The sequence below is a fragment of the Schistocerca serialis genome, chromosome 4 (assembly GCF_023864345.2).
Source record: "Schistocerca serialis cubense isolate TAMUIC-IGC-003099 chromosome 4, iqSchSeri2.2, whole genome shotgun sequence".
NCBI lineage: Eukaryota > Metazoa > Arthropoda > Insecta > Orthoptera > Acrididae > Schistocerca > Schistocerca serialis.
Window position 1 is genome coordinate 754460800 of NC_064641.1, and position 26126 is coordinate 754486925.

The following is a 26126-nucleotide window of genomic DNA, read 5'->3' on the forward strand; positions in this document are numbered from 1 at the left end:
AGTAGGGTGAAGGGTTGTGTTGGGTGGAGTGGGTGGATGGAGCAAAGAGGCATGGAGTATGAGAGAGAGTTTTAGATGGGTGGATGACAGCTCCGAGGAAGGCAGCAGTTGTGTGAGATAGAAAATGTAGGAGGGAGAGAGAGCAGGTGCACATGACAGGAATGCAGCACATGGGCAATGGAGCAAGGGAATTCATGCAGCATATGGTGACACTGACATTGGGGAGGGGACTGGGAGGGAGAGATAGAACTGGGGAAGGGGAAACTGTTGGGAAGAGGGTTTGAGTGGAGGGGTTTCACAGAGATTGAGGCCAGGTCCATAATCCTCCTGGCCTCAGTTGCTGCTAACCTGCTGCAACCACATCCTCTAGCACCTCTTTTCTCCATGCACCTGCCCCTACTGACAGAACCCCTTAACCAAGTCTAACTGCCTAACAGCAGTCCTTACATTGTGTATTTAGTCAGCACAATGTAACTGTGTGTGTTTGTGTGTGTGTGTGTGTGTGTGTGTGTGGTGGGGGAGGGGGATGGCCACTGTTGTGTTCAGGCACGTGTGAATGTCTGTGTTTTCTGTCAGCATCTGACAAGGAACTTAGTCCGACTGATAAGTAATATCTAGCAGTCTTCTATCAATGTGGCTGTCTGCCACTCAATACCGTCTTTGCATCATGAGTACAGTCTACCATTTTTACATTGTTGTCGTTCCATCTTGGATTTCCCGCTGTTTATGTCAAAAGACCATACACACCATTTTGACTATAACATATAATTCTATTTTCCTGAAATTAGTAACAATGGTTTACCTCTGGCATATTCATATCATCAACGAAGTAAATTAATGTTTTGTTGCCTGGAGGACCATAATTTCTTCCTGCTTTCTTCTCCAGTGGACGTTCCAAAATTTTCTGAAGCATCTCTGTTGAATAACAAATGCAGTGTACATTTTTCAGAGTAAAATATCTGTTGTAAAGCGTTTACAATATGATAATGGATTTGGAAAAGAGCAGCACTGATCTCACTTGCAGAATAAAGCTGCTTCTTGAAACAAGTACATGACGACCCATGGTTAACACATTTTCTTACCTGACGTGGTGTAGAAATTGAATGGCACATTAGCAACTGCATAATTCTCTGACAAGTTACACAGTTTGTCACTGACTAGCACTGTTTTCCCAACTCCACCATTCCCTACCAGCATCACTGGTTGCCTCTTTTCCATAAGCATATCCAGAAAAAACCGGACCCTAATGGATTCAGATGTATGCACCAAAACAGCCTAAAAGAAACAGATACTACATGTAAGTTACTATACAGATAAATAGTTTTATATTTTTGTCATAATACTTATGACATTACAGCTTACACAGGCCTTTGCAGTAGTACCATTTGCAACTTACAAAATGAAGTGAAGAAGTGGTAGGTGTTCAGGGGATATACAGTGTCATTTAGGAGGGAAGTCACATAATTTGCGAGGTGATTCTTCATGTGAAAACAAACAAAAAATGTGCTATGAACATGTGTCCAATTTATGATCATTACAGAACTGGAGCAGATTGAATTCTACACATGTCCACAAATGGATAAGAAGACAAGTGTGATTATTATTTACCAAAATGCTGTGTAAACACTGTGGTGGACTGAGTGATGGTGAGACAGATGACTAATCCATCCTATAAAAGATGTGGGGTTTTCCCAACACATAGCAGCACTGTGATGTCGCACCAAGGCAACAGCAGCAAGTGTACTAGTCTGCAATCATGGGCTGAAACAATAAGCAGCCATGAGGTCATGTGGATTTTGTGCTTGAATGTTGACTAATTGAGCAAGTCCACTGTGTCCATGAATACCAACATGCCGCATACGTTCACCCACGAAGAATACGCGGATATGTTGTTTGTGTGTGCCTACTGCAGTGTCAGTACCCATGCAGCTTCGGCAGAATACCAGAGATGTTTCCCTGATCGACGAATCCCCTGTGCCGGACTATCTCCCAGGAGTTTTCAAACATTACATGAAACCGGAACATTACCTAGTGTACACATAACATTGGAACATGAGGCCATCCAGTCAGTTGAGGAAAGGGACGAGATCATTGCAATGGTACAACAGAGTCCCACCACCAGTACATAACACATTAGCCATCAGCTTAATATTCCTCAAATGCGAGTATGGTGCACATTACATTCAAGAGGCCTGTACCCATTCCATGTGCAGCCCGTGCAACATCTGTATACAGGTGACTCAGTAACGAGACAATAATTTTGTGAATGATGACTATACACAGATGTCATGCAATATACTTTATTTTCAAATGATGTTACATTTAAATGTAGTGGTTCATGAACACCCACAATTCTCATACATATGCAACGGAGAAGCCAAATGACACTACAGAAAAAATATTCCAAATTAGGTTCTCAGTGAATCTAGTGTGGTAAGATTGATGACTCAATGCCTGTGTTCCTGCCAAACTGCGTGAGAGCCACAACATATACACATTTCTTGATAGAAGACCAACCTGCACTTACGGAAGATGTGACATTAGAGCAATGATGGCAAATGTACTTGCAACATGATGGATCACCGATTCACTGTCCCAGACTAGTATCCCAGTATCTGAGTAGCACATTTCCTCTACAGTGGATTAGCTATGGACAACCCACTAAGTGCCCACCAGATCACCTGACCTAATCCTTTTGGACTTCTGTTTATGGGGCTGGTTAAAGGGGGTGTATATGCTACAAAGATGGATACACGTGAAGAAACTTTATCACTTGTATCATCAATGCTGTTGTGTGCATTAAAGTCGGCCAAGATGATGTTTTCAATGTGCAACACAACACATTCTCCAATATGTTGACAAGTGCACTGAGTTGGGGGGAGGGGCTTTTTTGAACACCTCTTGCAGGATGGATCAGTCATCCATCCCATCTTTAATCTGTCCAGCACCATGCCTACACAGCATTTCGTTCGTGGATGTGTAGTCTTCAACCCACTCCTGTTCCATAATCAGACACATGTTCGTAAGACTTTTTCAGTTTATTTTCACCTGTACAATCACCTCACAAATTATGTGACATTTCTCCTGAATCATCCTGTATATTAAAAATAATTGCAGATTTGCTTAATACTAGAAAGAAAATCATTACCTCATCCTGAATCTGTGTGGCACTGAAGACAAAAGCATTATCAGGGAGACGGATTAATTGTTTTCCTCTCCATGAATATTTTATGGCCTCACCCGCACCTACTCATTGGCACGAAATTGTTCCAAAATAAAGAAAGCTGTGTTAAAGTGTTTTGCAGCAGCCACATTCAGACAGACTTATTGTTTTCATTATAGATTTCATATGAATGTAATGTAGCTAGACATATTAATACCAGGGAATGTCCTGAATTAACTGGGACCTCTTCCTCCTCCATTCCACAAGAAAAATAGTATTCTCCAAGAATGTTATTCTGATGTGATGGAATTCTGAATGTCATAAAATTGGAAAATACCCATCATGGGGTACCATTTGTGGCAGTTTTTGCAATCAATGAGACTACACTGAAACAAGAGCTTGAAATGGACACCTGAGATCACGCACTGTTTCTAACTATTCAAAAATATATCATTAGAAGCCTACTGTTAGTCTTAAGTACAGTAACAAACTGTTCAATTTACATCTCTCAAAACACGTCTCAACAGCCAGCACTTTTTATTAACATAAAACTGGCCAATGATAATTTAAATAGCTTATTGCATGTGCAGGACCACAACGACTATAAATTTATTGAGGGAAGACAGTGTCCTGCATAGGCTGTTTTTATTTTTGAAATAAACACTTTATTTCATTCTTTTTCCTTATTAGCTAATTTTGCCCATTGGACATTTTCATAGTACCTCTGTCAGAGTGAAAAACTGTAGTGACATATTTGATCTCCACACATTAGAGGAAGTATCATCTAACTGTATCCTTAATACAAGTTCCTTATGAATGTGATGGTAATGGACACAACTTTCACATATGTGAATTTCATATGTAAAATGATAGAATCCAACCCTTATGTGGTTCTGTGCCACTGTAGCTACATAAACCACATTGAAATCTAAACTAATGGATTTTAATGTGTTTACACTGGCACATTGACAAACAACTGCAAAAAGGTTGGATTGGATTTTACCATTTTACATACGGAACTCACATCTGTGAAATGTGTGGCCATTGCCAACCATGTCTGCACATTGGTTACTGACCATTTTATACATAATTCACGCTAGTTTCTTTGTTCTGTAGATGGAAGGCACAGACTCCTGCCTTTGAAGTCTTCAGCCTTGGATGGTTCCAATTACAGTAAACTGCAATCCATAATATGAACTTTCTTCCATTGCATCCTTACCTCACGAGTTAACAATCATGTCAATTTACAGTGTAGCTTTATCTGATAATATTTTTTTTATTTTCTGAAAATAACAGTGGTGGTATATGGCAGAAAGAATAATCAGCAGATCAGATGGTGTGTGGAATATGCCCCAAAACTGTGTATTTCAGAAAATAATTCTTTAAATAAAATCAGTTTTTAATATACTACATTTCTAAGTCAGACTAAAAAGTATAAAATAATTTCTTCAAGCTTCATACCAGTTCCTAACCCCATGTGCATAGTCCTGAAAATATGTGATAGCGATTTTTTAATCGCTATGAAAAGACTTGTAAAATTTAAAATGAAAAATGTGGGTATAGGACTATCTGTATGGGGTTACGAATCTGTATGGGGCAGGATAAATTATTTTATACTTCTAATCCAATTTAAAAAGTGGTACATTAAAAATTTATTTTGATTTAAATAGTTAGTCTGTGTTATTTGGTCTCGGGTGTGTGACACTTTTCAATCAATTTCAAACATTTTGATGAGATTACAACAGAGATACGTAGTAAATGTCAATTTTTTCAATTTCTCTTCACCTGTGTTAACCAATATATTGCTTCTAATGTGTAAAAATCATGAAAAGACTGTGAAAGTAAAAATTAGAGAGATTCAAGCTCACATTGGAGCTTACCAACAACTACTGTTCCTGTGAACCATTCATAACTGGAACACGAAAACAGAAGCATGGCAGTGACACACAAAGTAACCTCCACCACATACCAGACAAGGAAGCAAGTTAATATTGGACTGCCATCTGGTTCTGAGCTATATTGAAAATTTAAAAGTCTCTAGCTCATTGGAAAATGATAATGGTAAAACAAGTAAACTCCACTACACATCTGACAAGGAAGTTAATATTCCACTGACATCCTGTTCTGAGTTGTGTTAAAAGTTTCAAATCTCTAGCTTATTGAGAAGATAATTTAAAATTAGTGCCAAATGGAGAAACAGACAAGATAGCGACCTAATGAAAACATCGTAAAATTATGATTCATTAGAAACTGCACAGAAATAATCTTTATTTCTCAGCTAGACGGTCCCAAAATGCATTAGATGAAAGCTGTAAGACATACTGGAATGTGAGATTCTCTTTACTTTTGAAATGGTAACTGGAAACTTACACACGAAAGCAGTATCAAAAACTATATTCTACCAAACCAATTCAGTCCAGTATTGCTATTCCAGGCTTCTCTCAGTATACTAGGTCTCTCTCCTACAGGATATCATTCTAGTGCTTCTAAAGGTAATTTAGCAGCAGTAAATATAATCTACAAACAGAAATACCAATCCTGTGGTATTACATACAACATCTAATGATAACAGAAAAAATAATTTTAGTCATCAAAAATAAAACATTGTACAAATCATAGCTCAGTTATTAGAGCTACCCCATATTAGGCTGGTGTGATATTGAGTTTGATGATATACACTGACGGCAACAAAACGGCCTCGAGAATAATCATTGTTTCCAGCAATTACACAGATTGGCTGCTGTGTTGTGTTGATTTCGCAGTCTCTTAACACAGGAACAAAGACGGTAAAGTGTGATGGGAGTATGAAGAAGGTATAGCATAGCACAGCAGTTACAGCCTACTCAGTAGGTTTGCAAACATTTATTATTTTTCACATTTTGTTGTTACTGTAAATAAATCTCTTTAAACTCAATGTCACACTAACTTCAGACTGCTCTATTGACTGGAGGCATAAAATTACAATTCACACAACTATTTATTTATTATGAGCACAAAAACGACATTTTCCAGTGACACTGGGCATTATATGAAACATTTCATGAGCAGCAGTAGTAGCCATACACTGGCTGTGTCAGCTTTCAGCACTACGGCAGTAGCTTGTGAAAGTAGCCTGCTCTCAGTGCCGCAGGCATTTCTTCTTCCGAAGACTGTTTACAAGTGCACAGCTTGTTATGGACACCATACTGCTGACAAACAATCTACCGATATGCTGAATGCTAGGAGATGCCATTAAGTCACCACCAGACCTCCAGCAGGCAGTCTTTCACTGGGCTTAATGTCAGCCGCCTCCAGCGGACCATCTATTGGAGATACTGTTGAGCTTGTGCTGAGCTCAAGTCCAGCACCAGCAATGCCTATGCCACAGCATCATGCCAGGCACCAGCCATGCCCTCTCCACAGTCATGATTGGGTTTCATTCGTATCTGATCACGACCATCTTTTTAGTTGTGTTATATCTTAATCTGCATTATGCTGAACTGAGCTTAGTTGGGTGGTGCTGTAAAAAAGTGGTACTGGCATACTACCTGTGAATCATCACTTATGGGTCATAAATTATTTGTGTGCAGCCGTACAACTAAGGACATAAAAGTATTGTGGGCTGCCTCCACCTACACATCACATAATAACTGAAAACATCTTCAAAAGAAAGGAAGAGTGTATTGTTGACAGTGAGGTCATTAGAGACAGAGCACTAACAGCAAGGACAGGGAAGAAAATCTGCCATGTCCTTTTCAAAGGATCCATCATGCTCTTCACATTAACAAATTTACAGTAATCGTGGATAATTGAAATCAAAATGGCCAAACAGGGATTTTTGATCTATGTTCTTGCCAAATGCTAACTTCTGTGCCATCTCAAATGGTAAAATATCTTTTAAAACGCCAGAGAAATTACACTTGATGATTTTCTGGCAGAGCAACTGTCATATGACACAGATGAGGAAAGGAACAAATAACTGAAATGTGGGATAATAAAGGGAAGGCAATCTCTCACCTATAGCTTTCTAGCTCTTGCTCTTGCTCTAGCAAAGGTGCACCCAAACATATACATCTGCAGCTGTGGCAAGACTGCGCATTGATTATCAATTACTGAAAACAGTCTTCTGTGATATGCAGGGAAGGAGGTAGTGAAGGACATACAAGGCCATGAGGGGATAGTGGGGTAGTGTGAGGCAGGTCTTTCAACCAATCAATCAGCCACTGCATGAGACAAAAGGCATTTGGAGGGTTGACGTGTAAAAGTCAAGGACACGAAGAAAAGGGCGGCCAGGGGAGGGGGGAGGGTGGATGAAGGGTGTGGAGAAAAGGATACTGTCCTGTCCAGCTCATTCACAAATCGATCTGACACCAGTAGAGCTGTGCATCATTCAATGTGGGAACGACAAGTAAACAACTGTCTCTAAAAATAGATCACTGGTGAACTGCTGGACATCAGTGTCCAACAGGCACAACATTTCAGCAAGTGACCACATTGCCAACATCGGATGCACTGATGAGCTGGCTGCTGGAGTGCCAGCACTGTGCTTTTATCTCCTCCCCCTCTCCCCCATAGCCCAAGATTTCTACACATCACCCTTACTCCAAAATATTGTTCACATTGGACATTGACATCTGGCACTTCATCCACGAACTATTTCCAGATGAGGGAGAAACTGAAGAATCAAGCAACTTCCTTATCACATGAAAGGCCACCACAGAAATATGACAAACTGCAAAATTGACCATCCAGTTGCTGAACATGCTGCATACCACAACACAACTGAGTTCAACAGATATTATACATGAGTGATTTGGATACACCACTCCAGCAGTACTTTCTCTGACCTACACAGGTGGGAACTATCTCTCCAGCATACTGTGCACTCTCGCAAACCTCATGGCCTAAACCTCTGCTAACCAGTTTCCCACCGCTTCATCTCACCTATTTCTTTCTCTCTTCTGTCCACACCATTCCTTCCCTGTCCACACTGTGTATTGCCTCCCTTCACATCTGAGAGCTCTCCCCCCCCCCCCCCCCCCCCCCCCATTCTCCACCAAACTTTCTCTCTCTCTCTCTTCCCTCCCTGTCTTCCTCTTCAACTCCAGCTTTCCTCTCCCCCTTGCCCCCTCCCTCTCTCTACCTCTTATATGCTCTACCCTTTGAACTCCTTTTGTGTTGTTGTGCAGCTGCTGAGTCATCTGTCGAAAGACCTGCTCTCATTAACTCGCTACCCCCTCTTTGCCTCATACATTCTACCCAACTCCATCACCACCTCCCACCTCACAGGCAATGCTCCCAATAACTAGTATTCAACATCAGTTTCACAGCAGCTGCACATTCGTATGTTTGGATGTCTCTGCGACTGCACGTGTGAATATGAGTACTTTTGCTAGAGAAAGAGAAAGAGCTCAAAAGCTAGTGTAAATACTGTTTCCTTTTGTGTTTCTATGCACCACACACAACAGATGAGTAATTGTATATCCTTAATTTGAATGATCATTCCATACAAGATTTTCTATTGTTGAAATGTAGGAAACTCAGATTTTGTACATCGTCAGATATCAATTTGTGGAGGGTAACTTACAACCAGACAGTTAGCAGCAAAGGTGGACAAACAACTTTGTGTCAGTCTAACTTGTGAAAAATCCATACATTTTAATAGTAAACCAATTCTGAAACAATTTTAAACTACAATTTATTCCTTAATCCTCTTCTATCCAAGCAATTGATGATTCCACAATCTAAGGAATTGTAATTAACAGATCTCACATAAATTAGGTTAACATTATGAAATATCCAACAGTGAAAAATATTGTGAGTTTTGAATCCTAAGTTCTTGTTACAAGTTGGTTTTCATTCTGGATTCCTTAATTAACATATAATGCAATTCCGTAGTTAAACAATTTGTATTTGTGTGTTTTCTGTGGTTTCAGAAAACCACTTCCTTGATAATACAGATATTGAAAGTTATTTATCTTAAATAAATTTGAATGAAACTGTTTTTCGGCCTGGTAGTCATTTCCTCCACACACCAGGCAAGTAGTGCGGGCAGCCACCCCACTAGGAGGACATCTACATCTACATCTACATCTACATTTATACTCCGCAAGCCACCCAACGGTGTGTGGCGGAGGGCACTTTACGTGCCACTGTCATTACCTCCCTTTCCTGTTCCAGTCGCGTATGGTTCGCGGGAAGAACGACTGTCTGAAAGCCTCCGTGCGCGCTCTAATCTCTCTAATTTTACATTCGTGATCTCCTCGGGAGGTATAAGTAGGGGGAAGCAATATATTCGATACTTCATCCAGAAACGCACCCTCTCGAAACCTGGCGAGCAAGCTACACCGCGATGCAGAGTGCCTCTCTTGCAGAGTCTGCCACTTGAGTTTATTAAACATCTCCGTAACGCTATCATGGTTACCAAATAGCCCTGTGACGAAACGCGCCGCTCTTCTTTGGATCTTCTCTATCTCCTCCGTCAAACCGATCTGGTACGGATCCCACACTGATGAGCAATACTCAAGTATAGGTCGAACGAGTGTTTTGTAAGCCACCTCCTTTGTTGATGGACTACATTTTCTAAGCACTCTCCCAATGAATCTCAACCTGGTACCCGCCTTACCAACAATTAATTTTATATGATCATTCCACTTCAAATCGTTCCGCACGCATACTCCCAGATATTTTACAGAAGTAACTGCTACCAGTGTTTGTTCCGCTATCATATAATCATACAATAAAGGATCCTTCTTTCTATGTATTCGCAATACATTACATTTGTCTATGTTAAGGGTCAGTTGCCACTCTCTGCACCAAGTGCCTATCCGCTGCAGATCTTCCAGCATTTCGCTACAATTTTCTAATGCTGCAACTTCTCTGTATACTACAGCATCATCCGCGAAAAGCCGCATGGAACTTCCGACACTATCTACTAGGTTTACATGGGTAAATGGCTTTCATCAACACCAAGATATTTCCTTGAATGACCTGGGATGTTTACCATGAAGTTACATGTTGCCTCCACAGCATCTGGAGGCATCAACCTCACCGACAGGCATTGCGCCTGTCGCAGCAAAGTCCATTGTCGGCAGGGCACTACTTTGCTGCACCAGGTCATATGCCCTTGCTGTGCCATGCTGACATCCGTCTGCTCCCAACAATTTAGGGTACCAATGGACCATGCAAAGACAGTTACACCTTACACCTCAAGTCGGCAGAACCATCTGGCCACATCAGCAGTTCAGTCCCAGCACTACAAGTTGGCACACCAGCAGTTTCATCTCAGTGTTCCATGCCAGCAGACCTGTTCCAGTTCATCATGGTCTGCACCAGCAGCACATCAGCTGTCACATGCTGGCAGCACCTGGGCATTAATGTCCTACATCTTCATACAATACCTACTATGACTCTGGGGTACATTGTGTAGGTACATCACAGACAGTGTCATAGGAGAGATGTCTCTGTTACACAGTTGTGTAGATACTCATTGAAGAGCATTATAATTGGGTTTCATTTTGTTAATAAAGTTATTCTTATGAAGCATCTCTGATCACTCATCAGTATGTGAGTACTTTATTGATGATGAGATAAACAGTTTTGTTCTATATCTACCCTAATTTGTTGGTGAAGAATCTGTCTCTCCCACCTGGTACAAGTGTGTTTCGTAATGTTTTTAGATCTATGCATCAAATTTCTTAGTAGTTGTCCTTTCTGCATAGTTCAGGTGACTCGTTACCATGTGTAGTAATGCATATTCTCATTCAAGCTGCTGGTCTGTTGTTTTCAGTATTTTAAGGTTCAAGTTTGTCATTCATGGACAGTGTTCTCATGCACAGACTGCATGTTCAAGTTCCTTATAATGCCTGTCTCATTGTCAGAGCTGCTACTGTCTCATGTCATTCCCTTCAGAAGCAGCAGGTTCAGATGTTGTTACAGGGTAGTGTAATTCAGCTCACTCAGGTTTTGCCTACTACAGTTGTGTCTCAGCACGCAGCTCCCATATTTGCAATGTTTGTTTGTTTGTTTGTTTGTGTGTGTGTGTGTGTGTGTGTGTGTGTGTGTGTGTGTGTGTGTGTGTGTGTCTGTGTGTGCGTGTTCAACGGTCAGACAGAAGACTGGGAACTGTACCATCAACAGTTGAGTTGCATTTTATGGCCTATGGCATCAAAGGTATGCAACGCAGTGCTCATTTTCTTACCAGTGTAGTTGCAGAAATTTTTTATCTGTGTCATCAGTTCTTCCCCGACTTGCACCTGGAGAACTTAGAAGAGTATGATTTACTGGTGGAACAGTTAAAAGTACATTTTCTTCATGTCACTCACCTCCGGCTGAGAAATGCACGCCCCACGTCCTTAGTTAATGACAGTCAGTCATTTTCACAATGTTTGAGTGAGCTTGCTCCTGAACAGAGTCCAGACAGGGCATCTGTCAGTTTTTTATGTGGCCAGCTGGTACATCTTCCATCAGGTTCTTTGGATTGTTGTTGTTGTGTCATGTGCCATTCTGTGTCTTGTTCTCAGAGTTCTATGGTGGCAGTACTGCCACTCTTGGCATAGCCCATGATGCCACTGGACACCAATTCTCTTAATCTAAATGTCAGTTCTGTTGGCACTGGCCCTGTTATGGTTTGCCCCCTTCACCATCAAGCCTGTCGGTGGTGACATCAGCCCCGACATCAGTCCGGACATTGCCAGTCCTGTCCTGGCCGGGCCTTCTATTGTCTGTATGCGAAAATGTCAGTCTTGTTATAAGTTCAGTGTTCACATGCTGTGAACACTGGTCCAGTAACATCCCAGGTCTTCATGATGCTACTTACCATGACTCTAGAGTGCATCATGTAGGTATGTCACAAAAAAATCGTAGGAGAGATATTTCTGTTGTATTGAGCTGTGTGGATAGTCATCCAAGGACATTATAGATGAATGCTATTTTATTAAGTTATTCTTTTAAAAGGATAGCCACTTAAACCAGGAAAAAAATCCCTGAGAATTTCAAGTGTGAGGAGGAAGATGGTGTCAAGAAGCTCCTGATAAACTAATGGTGAGCGGGGGGACAGCATACCACAATAATGACTTTTCTTCCCTCTCAGCTGAGCTATGTAACAGCCATAAGCAGTAGTGTAACTGCAGGTTTTAATCATCAATAATTTATTAAAAATAATATTCATATAATTAACACACTTTGAAACAGTAAGTATTTTAAAATTTATGATTTATAAAACTCAATAAAGTTCAATTTCAAAGCTAAGTTAAAAATGCAGACTGCCGTGAGATTTCATGAAATTCCTGTAATTTCCTCAGACTTACCTGATTTTTCAGATTAAATGTAATCCCCCAAGAATTCCACATTTTACAGAAGAATCACCATCCTGTTTAAACCGTCTCTGAACTCTCCTCAGTACAAGGGAACGTTATAAACAAAGAGTATTTTGAGGTCATATGCCTGTTCTTCAGTTGTCAATTGTGAAAGTTTCAGGTCAACATCATAACAGATTTTTGCAATAATTTCATCTTATTAAAAAATACAGTGCCCACTGAGGAGAGGAAAATAACATGATTTGAATTACTCACTTCATCTAATCTAATTACCTGAAGTGGTATATCTGGGTCAAGTATGAAACGAGGTAACTTCTCGGTCCATGGCACAAATGTTTTGGATTCTGAGTCAATGTAGTAGTCAAAGACTGTTCCTTGGGCTGGAAATTTCACTGATTTGAACTCATTCACCCACCATTTTGTAAATTCTACACGGTAGTCAATATTCTGAAAAAAGAATTTATTTTAAATTTTTTGCAGTAATACTGACAGCAAAATAACACAACCATTAAAATATCTCTTTTTACCACAATGAAATCCAAATCATAAATATCTATTTACAAGTGAAGCAGGAAAATAAAGAAAAAAAAAAAAAAGAAAAAAATAAAGAAAAAAATTTAAATCAAAAATTTTATTTGTTCTTTTCATTGATGAAGCAGCTTAATTTTTTTTATCTTAATTTTTTATCCCATAAACTGCAAGACTTAGACAAATAATTATAAATAAATAAATTAATAATAATAATAAATTAAAAGAAATTAAAAATATTTGTCTACCTGAACTGATAGCATGGAACTGAGAGAAGTGTGGTTAAAATACTTGTTTCCACCAAACTAATTACAGCTGAAAGTTGTGTTTTCATATCAGTATTATGAACATTCTTAATTTAATCTATCAAAAATACTGTTGTTGAAAGATAGCATCTGAATGAAAATACTTAAAAAAAGAAAATTACACAAGTTATGACCCCCTTAAAGAAGCCTAACACATTCCAGGTTTTTCCATTGCCGTTAAGAGCACAAATGTTAGGAAATAAGTAGTACTCTTTGCTCTTTGTATTTGATGAAACTTATGCATATATTTACTAGTTGAGCTATTATTGGTTTATTAATATTTATTTCTAATCTACTGTACTACAGATCAGAGTGGAAACTGGGAGGGGTAGATTAGTTCTCCCACCCCTTAGCTTCACTTTGTGAGTGTGAATGAGAAGCCATTGAGACAGTCTGGATTGGTCCATGACTCTAAGCTTACACTGTTATCACAGTGTCATTTCTGCCACTAGTGCCATCAAGGTTCGATTATAAGATGCAAAGACCCAAACACTAACTGTTATCAGCATTTATGAGGCAACTCTGCATTTCATTCATGCTGCTGTTGCTATGGCTTTGCAATTGTTTTGCTACCAACCATTTGCTTATATGTTCATTGTATGGAAGTGCTGTACATTTGCAAAGAGACTTGAGATTTTCATCACATGGCATTGATATCCTTATTTGCAAATTAAGATGACTGAGTCTTAAGACCCACAGAGCCCAACAGTAGAGTCATGTACAAGGAACACAAATTTCTTGATGACTTTAAAGACAATGCTACAAGAGGAGAAATTGTATCAACATCACAGACTGCAAGGGTGTGCAGTGTTCCACTAAAAACCATACAGATAATATTTATAAAAGTACAATATCCAAGGAAAGATGTTAATGGAAGAAGAACTGTCACTGAATTGGACTATCTCTAGAAAGACATTGTTCACCAGAATCAATATGAATTTTACAGCTGTGGCAGGGATATGCACATCAGAAAGAAAAGCATTGCTGTCCTATTATTTATCTCAATGATATCTGGTAAAATAAAAATCATGCTACAAAGCACAGCTGGCACAATTTAAAAGTCAATGATGGTTTGCAAGTGATGACTGGCAAAGGAAACAAACTTATTGTTGAAACTTCCTGAGAGATTAAAACTGTGTGCCCGACCGAGACTCGAACTCAGGACCTTTGCCTTTCGCGGGCAAGTGCTCTACCAACTGAGCTACCGAAGCACGACTCACGCCCGGTACTCACAGCTTTACTTCTGCCAGTACTTCGTCTCCTACCTTCCAAACTTTACAGAAGCTCTCCTGCGAACCTTGCAGAACTAGCACTCCTGAAAGAAAGGATATTGCGGAGACATGGCTTAGCCACAGCCTGGGGCTGTGGCTAAGCCATGTCTCCGCAATATCCTTTCTTTCACATCCCCCAGGCTGTGGCTAAGCCATGTCTCCGCCATATCCTTTCTTTCAGGAGTGCTAGTTCTGCTAGGTTCGCAGGAGAGCTTCTGTAAAGTTTGGAAGGTAGGAGACGAGGTACTGGCAGAAGTAAAGCTGTGAGTACCGGGCGTGAGTCGTGCTTCGGTAGCTCAGTTGGTAGAGCACTTGCCCACGAAAGGCAAAGGTCCCGAGTTCGAGTCTCAGTCGGGCACACAGTTTTAATCTGCCAGGAAGTTTCATATCAGCGCACACTCCGCTGCAGAGTGAAAATCTCATTCTGGAAACTTATTGTTGGTCATTCAAGATCCCTGAATATGGTTTCACAAAAACTGCAAGGCTACAATTTACATCCTGCATAATCAAGCAATTGTCATGAAAACATGAGTAGTGATGTACATAAGCACTGATTTTTAGAATTATTGCACAATTTAAGAGAGGGTTGTGCGACTGTAATGGACATAGCTAGTTATGTTGTTCAAGAAAAAAGCAGAAAATTCTTGATTCAAATACAAAGAAGGAAAAAGAAATTGAACAATGACTACAAGAGAAAACTATTTCAATTTTGGGCTGAGAGAAAACTATTTCAACTTTGGGCTGCTATACAAAAGTGGAAATTCTGAACCAGGTCAGCTACCACAAGCAATTTGAACCTGACAGCTTAGCAGCAGTTATGTGCTGACATTCATATTCTGCCAGATATGCTTCTTAGTATGATTTTGGTTTAGCTAGGTTGCACTGATATAAATAAAAGGATAATGATGGATTTGCTTTCTGATGTGCACTTTCCACACTGAAAATTACAGTAAAATCTTAAAAATAGTTAGTTGAAAGCGTTGACTCCACAGGTAGAGAGCTTTGATACTCTGAGTTCTTCATAACATGGCAGTTAAACAACAGTAAATTGCATAAAATGTTATGTTCCCCCCCCCCCCCCCCCCCCAAAGCTGTAAAGACTGTTTCCACTCTCTGCTTCCTTTTCTGTCTCTTCCAAAAAATTTCTCAAGATGAGGTAGGTCTGTTGCCAGGCATACACTGCCTGTGCCAGCAGTTTTCTCAATGTTATATGTAGGGAGCAGATGACATTTGTTTTGTGTTTTGTACTAAAGCCAATATGCAAAGTTAAGTAATTCTTAAATGCTCACACAGTCAAAACTGTAATAGCTTTAAAATTTAACAGATGAGAAGTAACAGTGTATTTGGCTGTAATATACTATCTAAATCTCAGAATAATACAGTAAATGGAAAGTCTGATGCTTCACTATAGTGTGTTCCAAACATTTCCCTGACATATAATTTTGCCTTCATAATAAAGTGTTTAAAATAAGTAACTGTCCACTTCCAACTACCAAATCTTTATTGCAATGTGCTGTCTGCCAATTTTGATTATCATATCATTTTCAAATAAATCTGTTGTAATGCACTGTGTTTACATGTGCCAAACAGCATTGCCTGATGGCATATTTAGCTGGCTTCACCTTGACACATGTAGGCTGAAGTCTTCTGCCTTGTGATGACTAAGGTGTACAGTCAGCACTTGAGGGGGGAAGGATGCAAAAAAAGTGGAGTGAGTACTGTCTATACTTCTATACTTTCCCCTCCAGCTGCCAGTTTCACTCCTCCCTAGTATAATGTGAATATTTTGAGTAACACAATTCTCTGTCACTGGAAGACAAAAACACAAATTGAATAATTAACTGACATGCTGGCTCACTTGTTTCTTCTCAAGAGCTTACAGGTAGACACTCAGTTGTTCCTACTCTCCCAACTTTATCATTCACTTTGCTGCAGATGCTCTTAACCTTCATTTATCACACTATCGTTTTCACATAATTTAAGCACTCTTTTCACACTTTATGGATCAGGTTCTTGTATTGCCTATGAAACAATATCCTATTGTAAAAATTCAACTATCTATATTTTATGCATTACTGCTTTGCATTTGCTATCCAACAAGGAAATAACACTGCATTTATCAATATTCATAAAATGGAGATTATGCTTGCTCATATAAGAGTGTGATGCAATGAGCAAATAAAGAGTTGGCCAGGTGAATGATTTCACAGATGGTCTACGCAGATATTCCATGAACAAAATGTTTAATTAAAAATAGCACATTATTTTGAGACGATCTTCAAAAGCATCCCAGTCTTTACAATCTAGCCATGTTCCTATTTGTATTACTTGTCTGACACCTCGCAGTGCTGCTCAAAGTGCTATCTACATTATATGAATATAATCCTTAAACTCCAAAACTGTAATAAAATAGCACAGTGATTTTATAATGTGAAGGTCACAGTAGTTTTTTATGTGAGTGTCAGAAATGATGTTTTGCAAAAGACGAAAGTGCTGCGAATGGAGCCAATGGCAACTGGTAAATCAGCCAATGCTACAGAATAAAAAACATGAATTCAAGAAGGGACTTGTCCAACTCATCTTGTTTCCTGTTACAGTCAGTCTACTTTGACACCTTCCCGTGCACCACAGCATCATCAGCAAATAACCACAGATTGCTGCTCACCCTTCCACCATGTCATTTACGTATGTAGAAAACAATAGCAGTCCTAACACACTTCACAGGAGCACTCCTGACGATACCATTGTCTCTGATGAACACTTATCATCAAGAACAACATACTGAATTTTTGTGTGCATATCACACAGTATCACACCAGAGGCTGAGAATGGATTGAGCTATGTTCCAATGTATTTCAAAACTATTCTGCCAGTGATAAGGTCAGGAATGGCGTCTACAGATCACAGAATATCATGGGATATGCACACTCATGCTATATAGTGGTGTAAAACAAGTAATTCTATGTATTTTACTTGTAAAAAATATAATGTGTGATTACGAAACATAACTCATTTCTCACAAAAACCATAATGCTTATGGTCCTTAATGCTTTGTATTTGTGCTTCCCCATTGAATTGTTACATTACCTCCTATGTATAACGACATATTTGCAAGTTGAGGAATAAGACTGCAGACTCTTATTGAATGTATGAGTATATCGAATAGTTTCCCAGATATGTGTGTGGCATGAAGACCTCATAAGTAAGAGGTCCCAGTATGTTGTCCTCAATGATGAGTGTTCATCAGAGACAATGGTATTATCAGGAGTGCCCCTGTGAAATGTGTTAGGACTGCTGTTGTATTCTATACATGTAAATGACATGGTGGACAGGGTGGGCAGCAATCTGCGGTTATTTGCTGACGATGCTGTGGTGAACGGGAGGTGTTAAGGTAGACTGACTGTAAGAGGATACAAGATGACTTAAATCAAATTTCTAGTTGGTATTATGAATGGTAACTGGCTGTAAAGGCAGAAAAGTTTAACTTAATGTCAAGTGTAGGTGACTATAACAGGAGTGTGCTCAGTGTTGTAACACGTTTGTGTTTAATGTGGTGAGAACAGGAAAAGCTTGAAACTTGGTGCTGGCACATAGGCTAATACTCTTGAAAAGCCCCAAGTGGTCTGCTGAGCTTAATGTCCCCATTTGATGGATAGATCCCCATGAGCAGTGTCACAAGTCCTCTTTGCATGAAACATCGCTTAGGGATTTGGAGTTTTAATTCTGGAACATTGGCGCTAAGTATGTTGATAAGGAACTTTACACCACCACCTCACCTTCCCTTGCAAGCCAAATTTGGGTGGTAAAAATTTCTTCTGCCAGCAGGACTTTAATTGGCTACCTCCAGTCTAGTGCCACTGCACAGGCTGCATTTGCAACCTAGGCTGTGGAGGCGAGTTTTATGTGATGCTATTGTTACAACACTGAACTTACATTTCTGCTGACAGCATTCAAATCCCTGTGTAGACGTTGTTGTTGTTGTGGTCTTCAGTCCTGAGACTGGTTTGATGCAGCTCTCCATGCTACTCTATCCTGTGCAAGCTGCTTTATCTCCCAGTACTTACTGCAGCCTACATCCTTCTGAACCTGCTTAGTGTATTCATCTCTTGGTCTCCCTCTACGATTTTTACCCTCCACGCTGCCCTCCAATACTAAATTGGTGATCCCTTGATGCCTCAGAATGTGTCCTACCAACCAATCCCTTCTTCTAGTCAAGTTGTGCCACAAACTCCTCTTCTCCCCAATCCTATTCAGTACCTCCTCATTAGTTATGTGATCTACCCATCTAATCTTCAGCATTCTTCTGTAGCACCACATTTCGAAAGCTTCTACTCTCTTCTTGTCCAAACTGTTAATCGACCTTGTTTCACTTCCATACATGGCTACACTCCATACAAATACTTTCAGAAACAACTTCCTGACACTTAAATCTATACTCAATGTTAACAAATTTTTCTTCTTCAGAAACGCTGTCCTTGCCATTGCCAGTTTATATTTTATATCCTCTCTACTTCGACCATCATCAGTTATTTTGCTCCCCAAATAGCAAAACTCCTTTACTACTTTAAGTGTCTCATTTTCTGATCTAATTCCCTCAGCATCACCCAACTTAATTTGACTACATTCCATTATCCTCGTTTTGCTTTTGTTGATGTTCATCTTATATCCTTCCTTCAAGACACTGTCCATTCTGTTCAACTGCTCTTCCAAGTCCTTTGCTGTCTGTGACAGAATTACAATGTCATCGGCGAACCTTAAAGTTTTTATTTCTTCTCCATGGATTTTAATACCTACTCCGAACTTTTCTTTTGTTTCCTTTAGTGCTTGCTCAATATACAGATTGAATAGCATCAGGAAGAGGCTACAACCCTGTCTCACTCCCTTCCCAACCACTGCTTCCCTTTCATCCTCGACTCTTAAACTGCCATCTGGTTTCTGTACAAATTGCCAATAGCCTTTCGCTTCCTGTATTTTACCCCTGCCACCTTCAGAATTTGAAAGAGAGTATTCCAGTAAACATTATCAAAAGCTTTCTCTAAGTCTACAAATGCTAGAAATGTAGGTTTGCCTTTCCTTAATCTAGCTTCTAAGATAAGTCGTAGGGTCAGTATTGCCTCAGATATTGCCTGTGTAGATATCTAGACGAATATCAGGGTGGTTCTTTTGATAAAGAAATGGCCCATTTCTTTTCTCCTATTCAAATTTGTGCTATCTCTAACGATTTCAGTGTTGAGTAGACCATAAACCCCGAACCTTCTTCGATCCTGTTTAGTGTGAGATCACAGATATACAACACAGAAAATGCCATTTACTGATGCCAGACTCCTGTATGTGGCAACATATGGCTCTTGTTCAGCTTGAAAATTGCAATAAGTCCCGTGGCCATCAGGATCTTTCTTGAGGAGATGCCACAGACCATTACTGCATATGGACAGAAATGTTGTTTGACCTTTCATGTAGTGTGTTTGGGGCAACTGATCCAACTGACATGTAATGTTTCTCTGTCCATACCACACAAAATTGTGCTGGTATAATCCATAACACTTCAGGCAGGGGATTACCTTTGTAATCTCGGGTGTTATTGATTTAGCATATGTTAAAATTCAGGAGTAAGCAAGAAACACATATCTTTTTGTTTTCTCCAAAAAAATTCCTGCCTTGAGATACAGGCCTCCAAAGATGACACTGCGAACACCATTTTGAAGATGCAAATTTTGGAAATTTTTTTAAAATGCTGTATCTCTGTAACAGTTCTAGATATTTTGTTAGAGTTTTTTATTTGAAAGATAATTGCTTTATGATTACAATGGTATCCTTTGTTTGGACATATCTGTCAAAGTTCTTTTACTGGAACCTTCAGAATTTTTTTTATAATTTAAAGAAAAAAGTTATTTTTCAAGAATGCCAATGCAGAAAAGTTAGTTTTTTTCTGTTGATTAGTACCATGTAGTATGATATTCTCTATAATGGAGATCTTCCACTTTTAAGTTGGACAGGTTTTATTTTTAAAAAATCATTTTTTTTTGACTTTCAAAGGCAATGTATGTCTTCACTGAAGTTGTTTCTCACTAATTTCTTTGTTACAATGTTTATTTCTATTGTCTTTGTTGCAGTTATTTCTTATCACTTTCTTTGTTACAGTTATTTCTTTTCACTTTCATTGTTGCAGATATTTCTTACATTTTGTTTTAGTTTCTTGTCAGTTTCTTTGTCGTGGTTCTTCTTTGCAGGTTTCTGTATTGTAGTTGTTCAGTGCTAATTTGTTTACTGAAAAGACTTCTAAGAAATCTGAGACCATCCAGTGAGTTCTGTGTTTTTGGGAGGAATTTGCCAGTTGAAACACTTGCAGTGTGTTTTGTGAAAAGATACGTTTGAAATGTCTTCTGACTGGGGCCACAGGACAGTGAAGTGTGCTGACTATTTGCATATCCATAAAAGAGTGATATATAAGACAAACAAAAAAACAGACTTTGTTCAGGTTGGGAATAAGTGTTCCCATTTGAAGACTCTGTTTTAAAGTGAAGATGTTTCCAGTGATGACTTTTTGTGTTGTAAATGTTTTGACAGAATAACGACAATGATAGTTTCTGAACAAGGTGAAGCCTCTCATAGTGCAGATTTTAATCAATAGAGGAAGAATTAAATACCCTGAATCAGTCAACTACAGAGGTAGCTGTTAGTCCCGTTAAGAAACTGTGGTCAGTGAAGTCGAGTCATAAGCTCTATGCATCAAGAAAGTCAAGAGAAATTACTAAAACTATGGATGAATACATTACAGCAAAACTGACCACACTCTTCAAAGTAGAAATTCCGTCTCCAGAAGAAAATGAACCAAAGCACTCTTGCACCTCTTGCCAGCAATTTTTCACAAATATCAAATCAGTTGTTGAATATTGTGCATCCTACAGCGAAAAGGTGCAAGTTTTAACTACGACTCCAGAGACATTTTCAAAGAAAACAATTTTGAACCATGTTCCATCAGTATCAAAGTACATGGTAGACAAATCAAGACGTGTGAGGTCTGTAAAAGGACTCTTTGGAAGACCAGATCCCTATTATGGTCATCCTGTACAGGCAGCTTAAGTCCAAATAGTGCAGTTATTTTATCTGGAAGATAAATGGGGCTGTTCTTGGTAGAGTGCCAACAAAAAGACACTATAACTGTAACAGTTGAAGGTCAAAAAGTTGTGAAAGTGAAGAGGTCATGACTTGCAGTATTAAAGAAACTTTTGCAATTTATAAGAGCAACTATACAACTTTACATATTGGAAGATCAAAATTTTATGCACTATGAACTTAGTGGGTAATTCTACATTCACCTAGAGATATATGTCTATGTGTGTACAGTGCGAATATTGAACTTTGTGTGGTAACTTTGAAGAACTTACTGGAACACATGACATAAGACATCTTGGTTGGGCATGTGAAATCATTAGTAGTCTGTGACGTAAAGCGAGAGACTTGTTTGTTTCCTGAATGTGGTGACTGCCCTGGAAAGGGAAGACTGTCTTTACAGATACTTGGCCTGGAAGACATAGCAAATAACTCTGCAGAAATTACATATGCATTATTGGAAGAAAATAAACTAATTAAGAAAACTGTTGCCTTTGAAAGTTTCTTGATGAACTTGGTAAATGGTCAGTGAAAGCAGTAATACACCAGCATCTGAAGAAATTGCAGCAAAACACATTGCAGAAGTGGAAGTGTGTCTACAGGCTAAACAGCTGTGTTTAGTACTTCACTGTGATTTTGCTGAGAATTGTTCTGTAATTCTCCCACAAGAAGTACAAGGGTGTAGCAACACTGCCGCACACTAATTCAAGCTCGCCGGTGTGTGTGTGTGTGTGTGTGTGTGTGCGCATGCGTCAGTGCAGTGTTGTGCGGTCGTAATTACTGTATACGACGTCTGCGTAGTTCCGCGCCCAGCCTCTAGAGGCGCTGTGTTTTCTAGCTTTTCTATACCTTCTGTTTATTATTATTATTCCTTGTTTTTTGAGTTAATGCATGGTTCCGTGCCTCCTGGCTTGTGTGGACGAATACTGTTTTCTCTCTAATAACTACAGAAGTTTTCCCAGGATTAAGGATCCTTCTGTAGAGGCCGGAAGCAAATTTTGTATCTCCGATCGGTTCATGCATGTCGGACGTCGTCAGATACGCGCTCGCAATAAAGTTATTGTTGCTGAACTGAAGGTCTTTATTTTTCTGAATCACATTAAGCAAAGGTTGGACAGCCACCAGTTTAGCTGGACCCGACAAGTGGTGACCCCAGCGTGATTAAAGCAGAAACCGACGTGATTAAGAAGAAGCAGGCATGAGCTAGAAGAAGCAGGCATGAGCTACGTAAGTAACGAGCACATAATGACCGAACAGCAGGCCGTCTCCAGGATTGCAGTCCATTTGCTGCCATTCTGGCCTGACAACCTGGTACTCTGGTTCGCACAAGCAGAGGCCAGTTTTGGCTGCGCTGGAATAACGGTCGAAGCAAATAAATTTGCGCTGATTGTGAGCCAGCTCGACCAATGTTACGCAGCCGAGGTGTAGGACATAATCACAGCACTGCCCGAGACTGGAGCTTATGCCAGGTTAAAATCAGAGTTGATTCGACGGGTGGCCGCATCACAAGAAGACCGGATACGTCAGGTTCTGACACAGGAAGAAATTGGCGACAGGAAGCCTTCTCAATACCTGAGACATCTACACAGCAAAGTAGACACCGTTACTGTGCCAGACAATCTGCTCAGAAAGCTGTGGAGCAGTAGATTGCTGCCACAAATAAAAGCCATAATCACCTCACAAACGGACATGCCGCTGGATGCCATGGCGCAGCTAGCAGACCGGATTCAGGATGCGATCACACCGGCTCAGGTCAGCCCAGTCGCGGTTGGACAACAGTACAAACAGTACCGCGTCTGTAGCACGGGCTGACCATGATTCACTCGCGGCCAAGGTTGAGCTTTTGTGCGCCCAGGTCAGTGCGCTGCTGGCACGTGATGACGACAACAATAGAAGAAGCTGATACAGACGGCGGCGTTCTAGAAGCAGATCTTCCGGCAGTACTACCACTCCGCAAGGCGAGGTACCGTTGCGCTGGTACCACCGACGATTCAGCGATCAGGCAAGGAAGTGCACATCGCCATGCTCGCACCCAAACGCCACTGGTGTTTGACAATAGGAGCAACTGACTGCCAGTTATCCTCCAAGCGCCTGTTCATTACCGATAGGGGTTCTGGCGTAAAGTTTTTAATTGACACTGGATCGGACCTGAGTATCATACATCGTTGCCGGCTGCCAACTGCCTTTCGTCTGATGGCTGCCAACAATTCTTCCTCGCAACATATGGCACACAGAGGATGGAGCTTAATCTCGGCCTACGTTGCCCGTACGTGTGGAATTTTACAGAGGTTGACGTCATGGAGGCGATTGTTGGGGCTGACCTCCTGGCGCACTACCACCTGCTGCTGGACGTCGAGAACGTACGCTTGGTAGACAGCGTCACTGGCTTAGCAGTCACGGGTTTCCGTCGCAACACCACAACGCACAGTGCCAAGCTGGTCCATGCTACGGAGGGTGAGTACACTGAATTACTGCTTAACTATCCGAACTTGACCAGGCCGCCCGACGCTTCCAGGTTCATACCACATGACACGGTGCATCACATTCAAATGACTGATGGTCCCCCAGTAGCATGCCAACCTAGGCGTCTCGCTCCGGACCGACTGAAGATAGCAAAGGCAGAATTTGACGCCATGATTTGCGAAGGCATAATGCGGGCATCAAAGAGCCTGTGGTCCTCCGCGTTACATCTTGTTCCAAAGAAGGGTGGAGCTTGGCGCCCATGTGGTGACTAGCATGCGCTTAACGTGCAAACAGTGCCGTACAGATATCCCGTTCCGTTACTGAGGGATTATAATCACACGTTACATGGTGCCACGGTGTTCACAGTTCTGGACTGCGCTAAAGCATATACACAGATTCTGGTGGCCAATGAAGACATTCCAAAACTGAAATAATAACGCCTTTCAGTTTATTTGAAAGCAAATTTATGTCTTTCTCGGTTTACGCAATGCCACTCAGACCTGGCAAACGTTTATAGACTCGGTTCTCCAGGGGCTACCGTTTTGTTTCGCCTACCTGGACGATGTGTTAGTGTTCTCTGCTGACCGTGAACAACACCGACAACATCTGTGAGAGATTTTAGAGCGATTGGAGCGCTACGGTGTCGTCTTGAACGTGGACAAGTGTGTTTTTGGGCAGTCAGAGGTGACATTTCTTGGCCATAAGATTTCTGCTGAAGGCTCTCTTCCTCTGTCTGAGAAAGTGGACGATATCTTGCAGCTACCCCGACCAACTACGATCAAAGAATTACGTCGTTTTTTGGGGATGCTCAATTTTTATCGACGACACCTTCTTCACGCTGCGGAGCTGCAAAAACTTTTGACGGCGGCATTATCAGGCCCTAAAGTAAATAGCAAGTCTCTGATACAGTGGACAGAGGACATGTGTTCTGCGTTTGAGGCAACAAAGAAGAGCATGGCCGACGCGGTGCTTCTCGCACACCCACGGCTCGACGTGCCATTAGCAATTGTCGTAGACGCGAGCCAGACAGCAATCGGAGCCGCTTTACAACAATGGTAGGACAACGCATGGCAGCCACTGGCATATTATTCCCACAAGCTTTCGCCTGCACAGAGAAAATGGAGCACATATGACCGTGAGCTCCTGGCAGTATACCAAGCAGTGAAATATTTCCGCTCCCAAGTGGAAGCGTGAAGTTTCACGATATATACAGACCACAAGCCACTCACGTTCGCCTTCTGTTGGAATAGTGTCAACTGCTCCCCCCGTCAATTTCATCACCTTGAATTCGTGGCCCAGTTTACTACCGACATTAGACATATTTCTGGGATCGACAACATTGTTGCGGATTGCCTATCACGGATCAGCAGTGTTTCCATTACCATAGACTTTCCTGCACTGGCACAGGCACAGAGAGATGTTGAAGAACTCCTTGCCTATGTTAAAGATACTGCTTCCGCATTGCAACTGAAACTCGTTGATGTTCCGGGGGAAGATACACAGCTATACAGCGACGTATCTCGCGGCCGACCTCGTCCCTTTCTGACGCCGGCTTTTAGAAGACAAGCCTTTGATACAGTACATGGATTGTGCCATCCAGGGGTACGCCCGACATTCCGCCTAGTATCGCAACTTTTTGTGTGGCCGGGCATGCAAAAAGACTGCCGTGAGTGGGTCCGATCTTGTCTTCAGTGCCAACGCTGCAAGATTAACCGCCACCTACATGCACTGATCGGCAATTTTCCTGATACCATCGCCCGCTTTGCCCATGTTCACTTGGATGTAGTCGGACCACTTCCACATTCGAACAGACAAAGATATCTATTTACAATGATCGACAGTTTTACACATTGGCCGGAGGCAGTGCCGGTGGATAATATCACAGCAGACACATCCGCTTTTGCAATGACTTGGTTGGCAAGATTTGGGTGCCCACTACATATTACCACTGACTGTGGACGGCAATTTTAATCAGACCTGTTCTCGC

General features: G+C 40.8%; 1 protein-coding gene across 1 annotated transcript in view; it reads right to left on the reverse strand.

Moving 5' to 3' along the window:
- Positions 1–26126, reverse strand: part of LOC126474748 (dynein beta chain, ciliary-like) — a 734368-nt gene that overhangs the window by 270405 nt on the left and 437837 nt on the right. Inside the window, exons 45-47 of the mRNA XM_050102225.1 lie at positions 12733–12906; positions 1083–1275; positions 803–915 (exon numbers count right to left, since the gene is read on the reverse strand). Of these exons, the coding sequence (XP_049958182.1) occupies positions 803–915; positions 1083–1275; positions 12733–12906 (480 nt within the window). The remainder of the gene's footprint in view (positions 1–802; positions 916–1082; positions 1276–12732; positions 12907–26126) is intronic.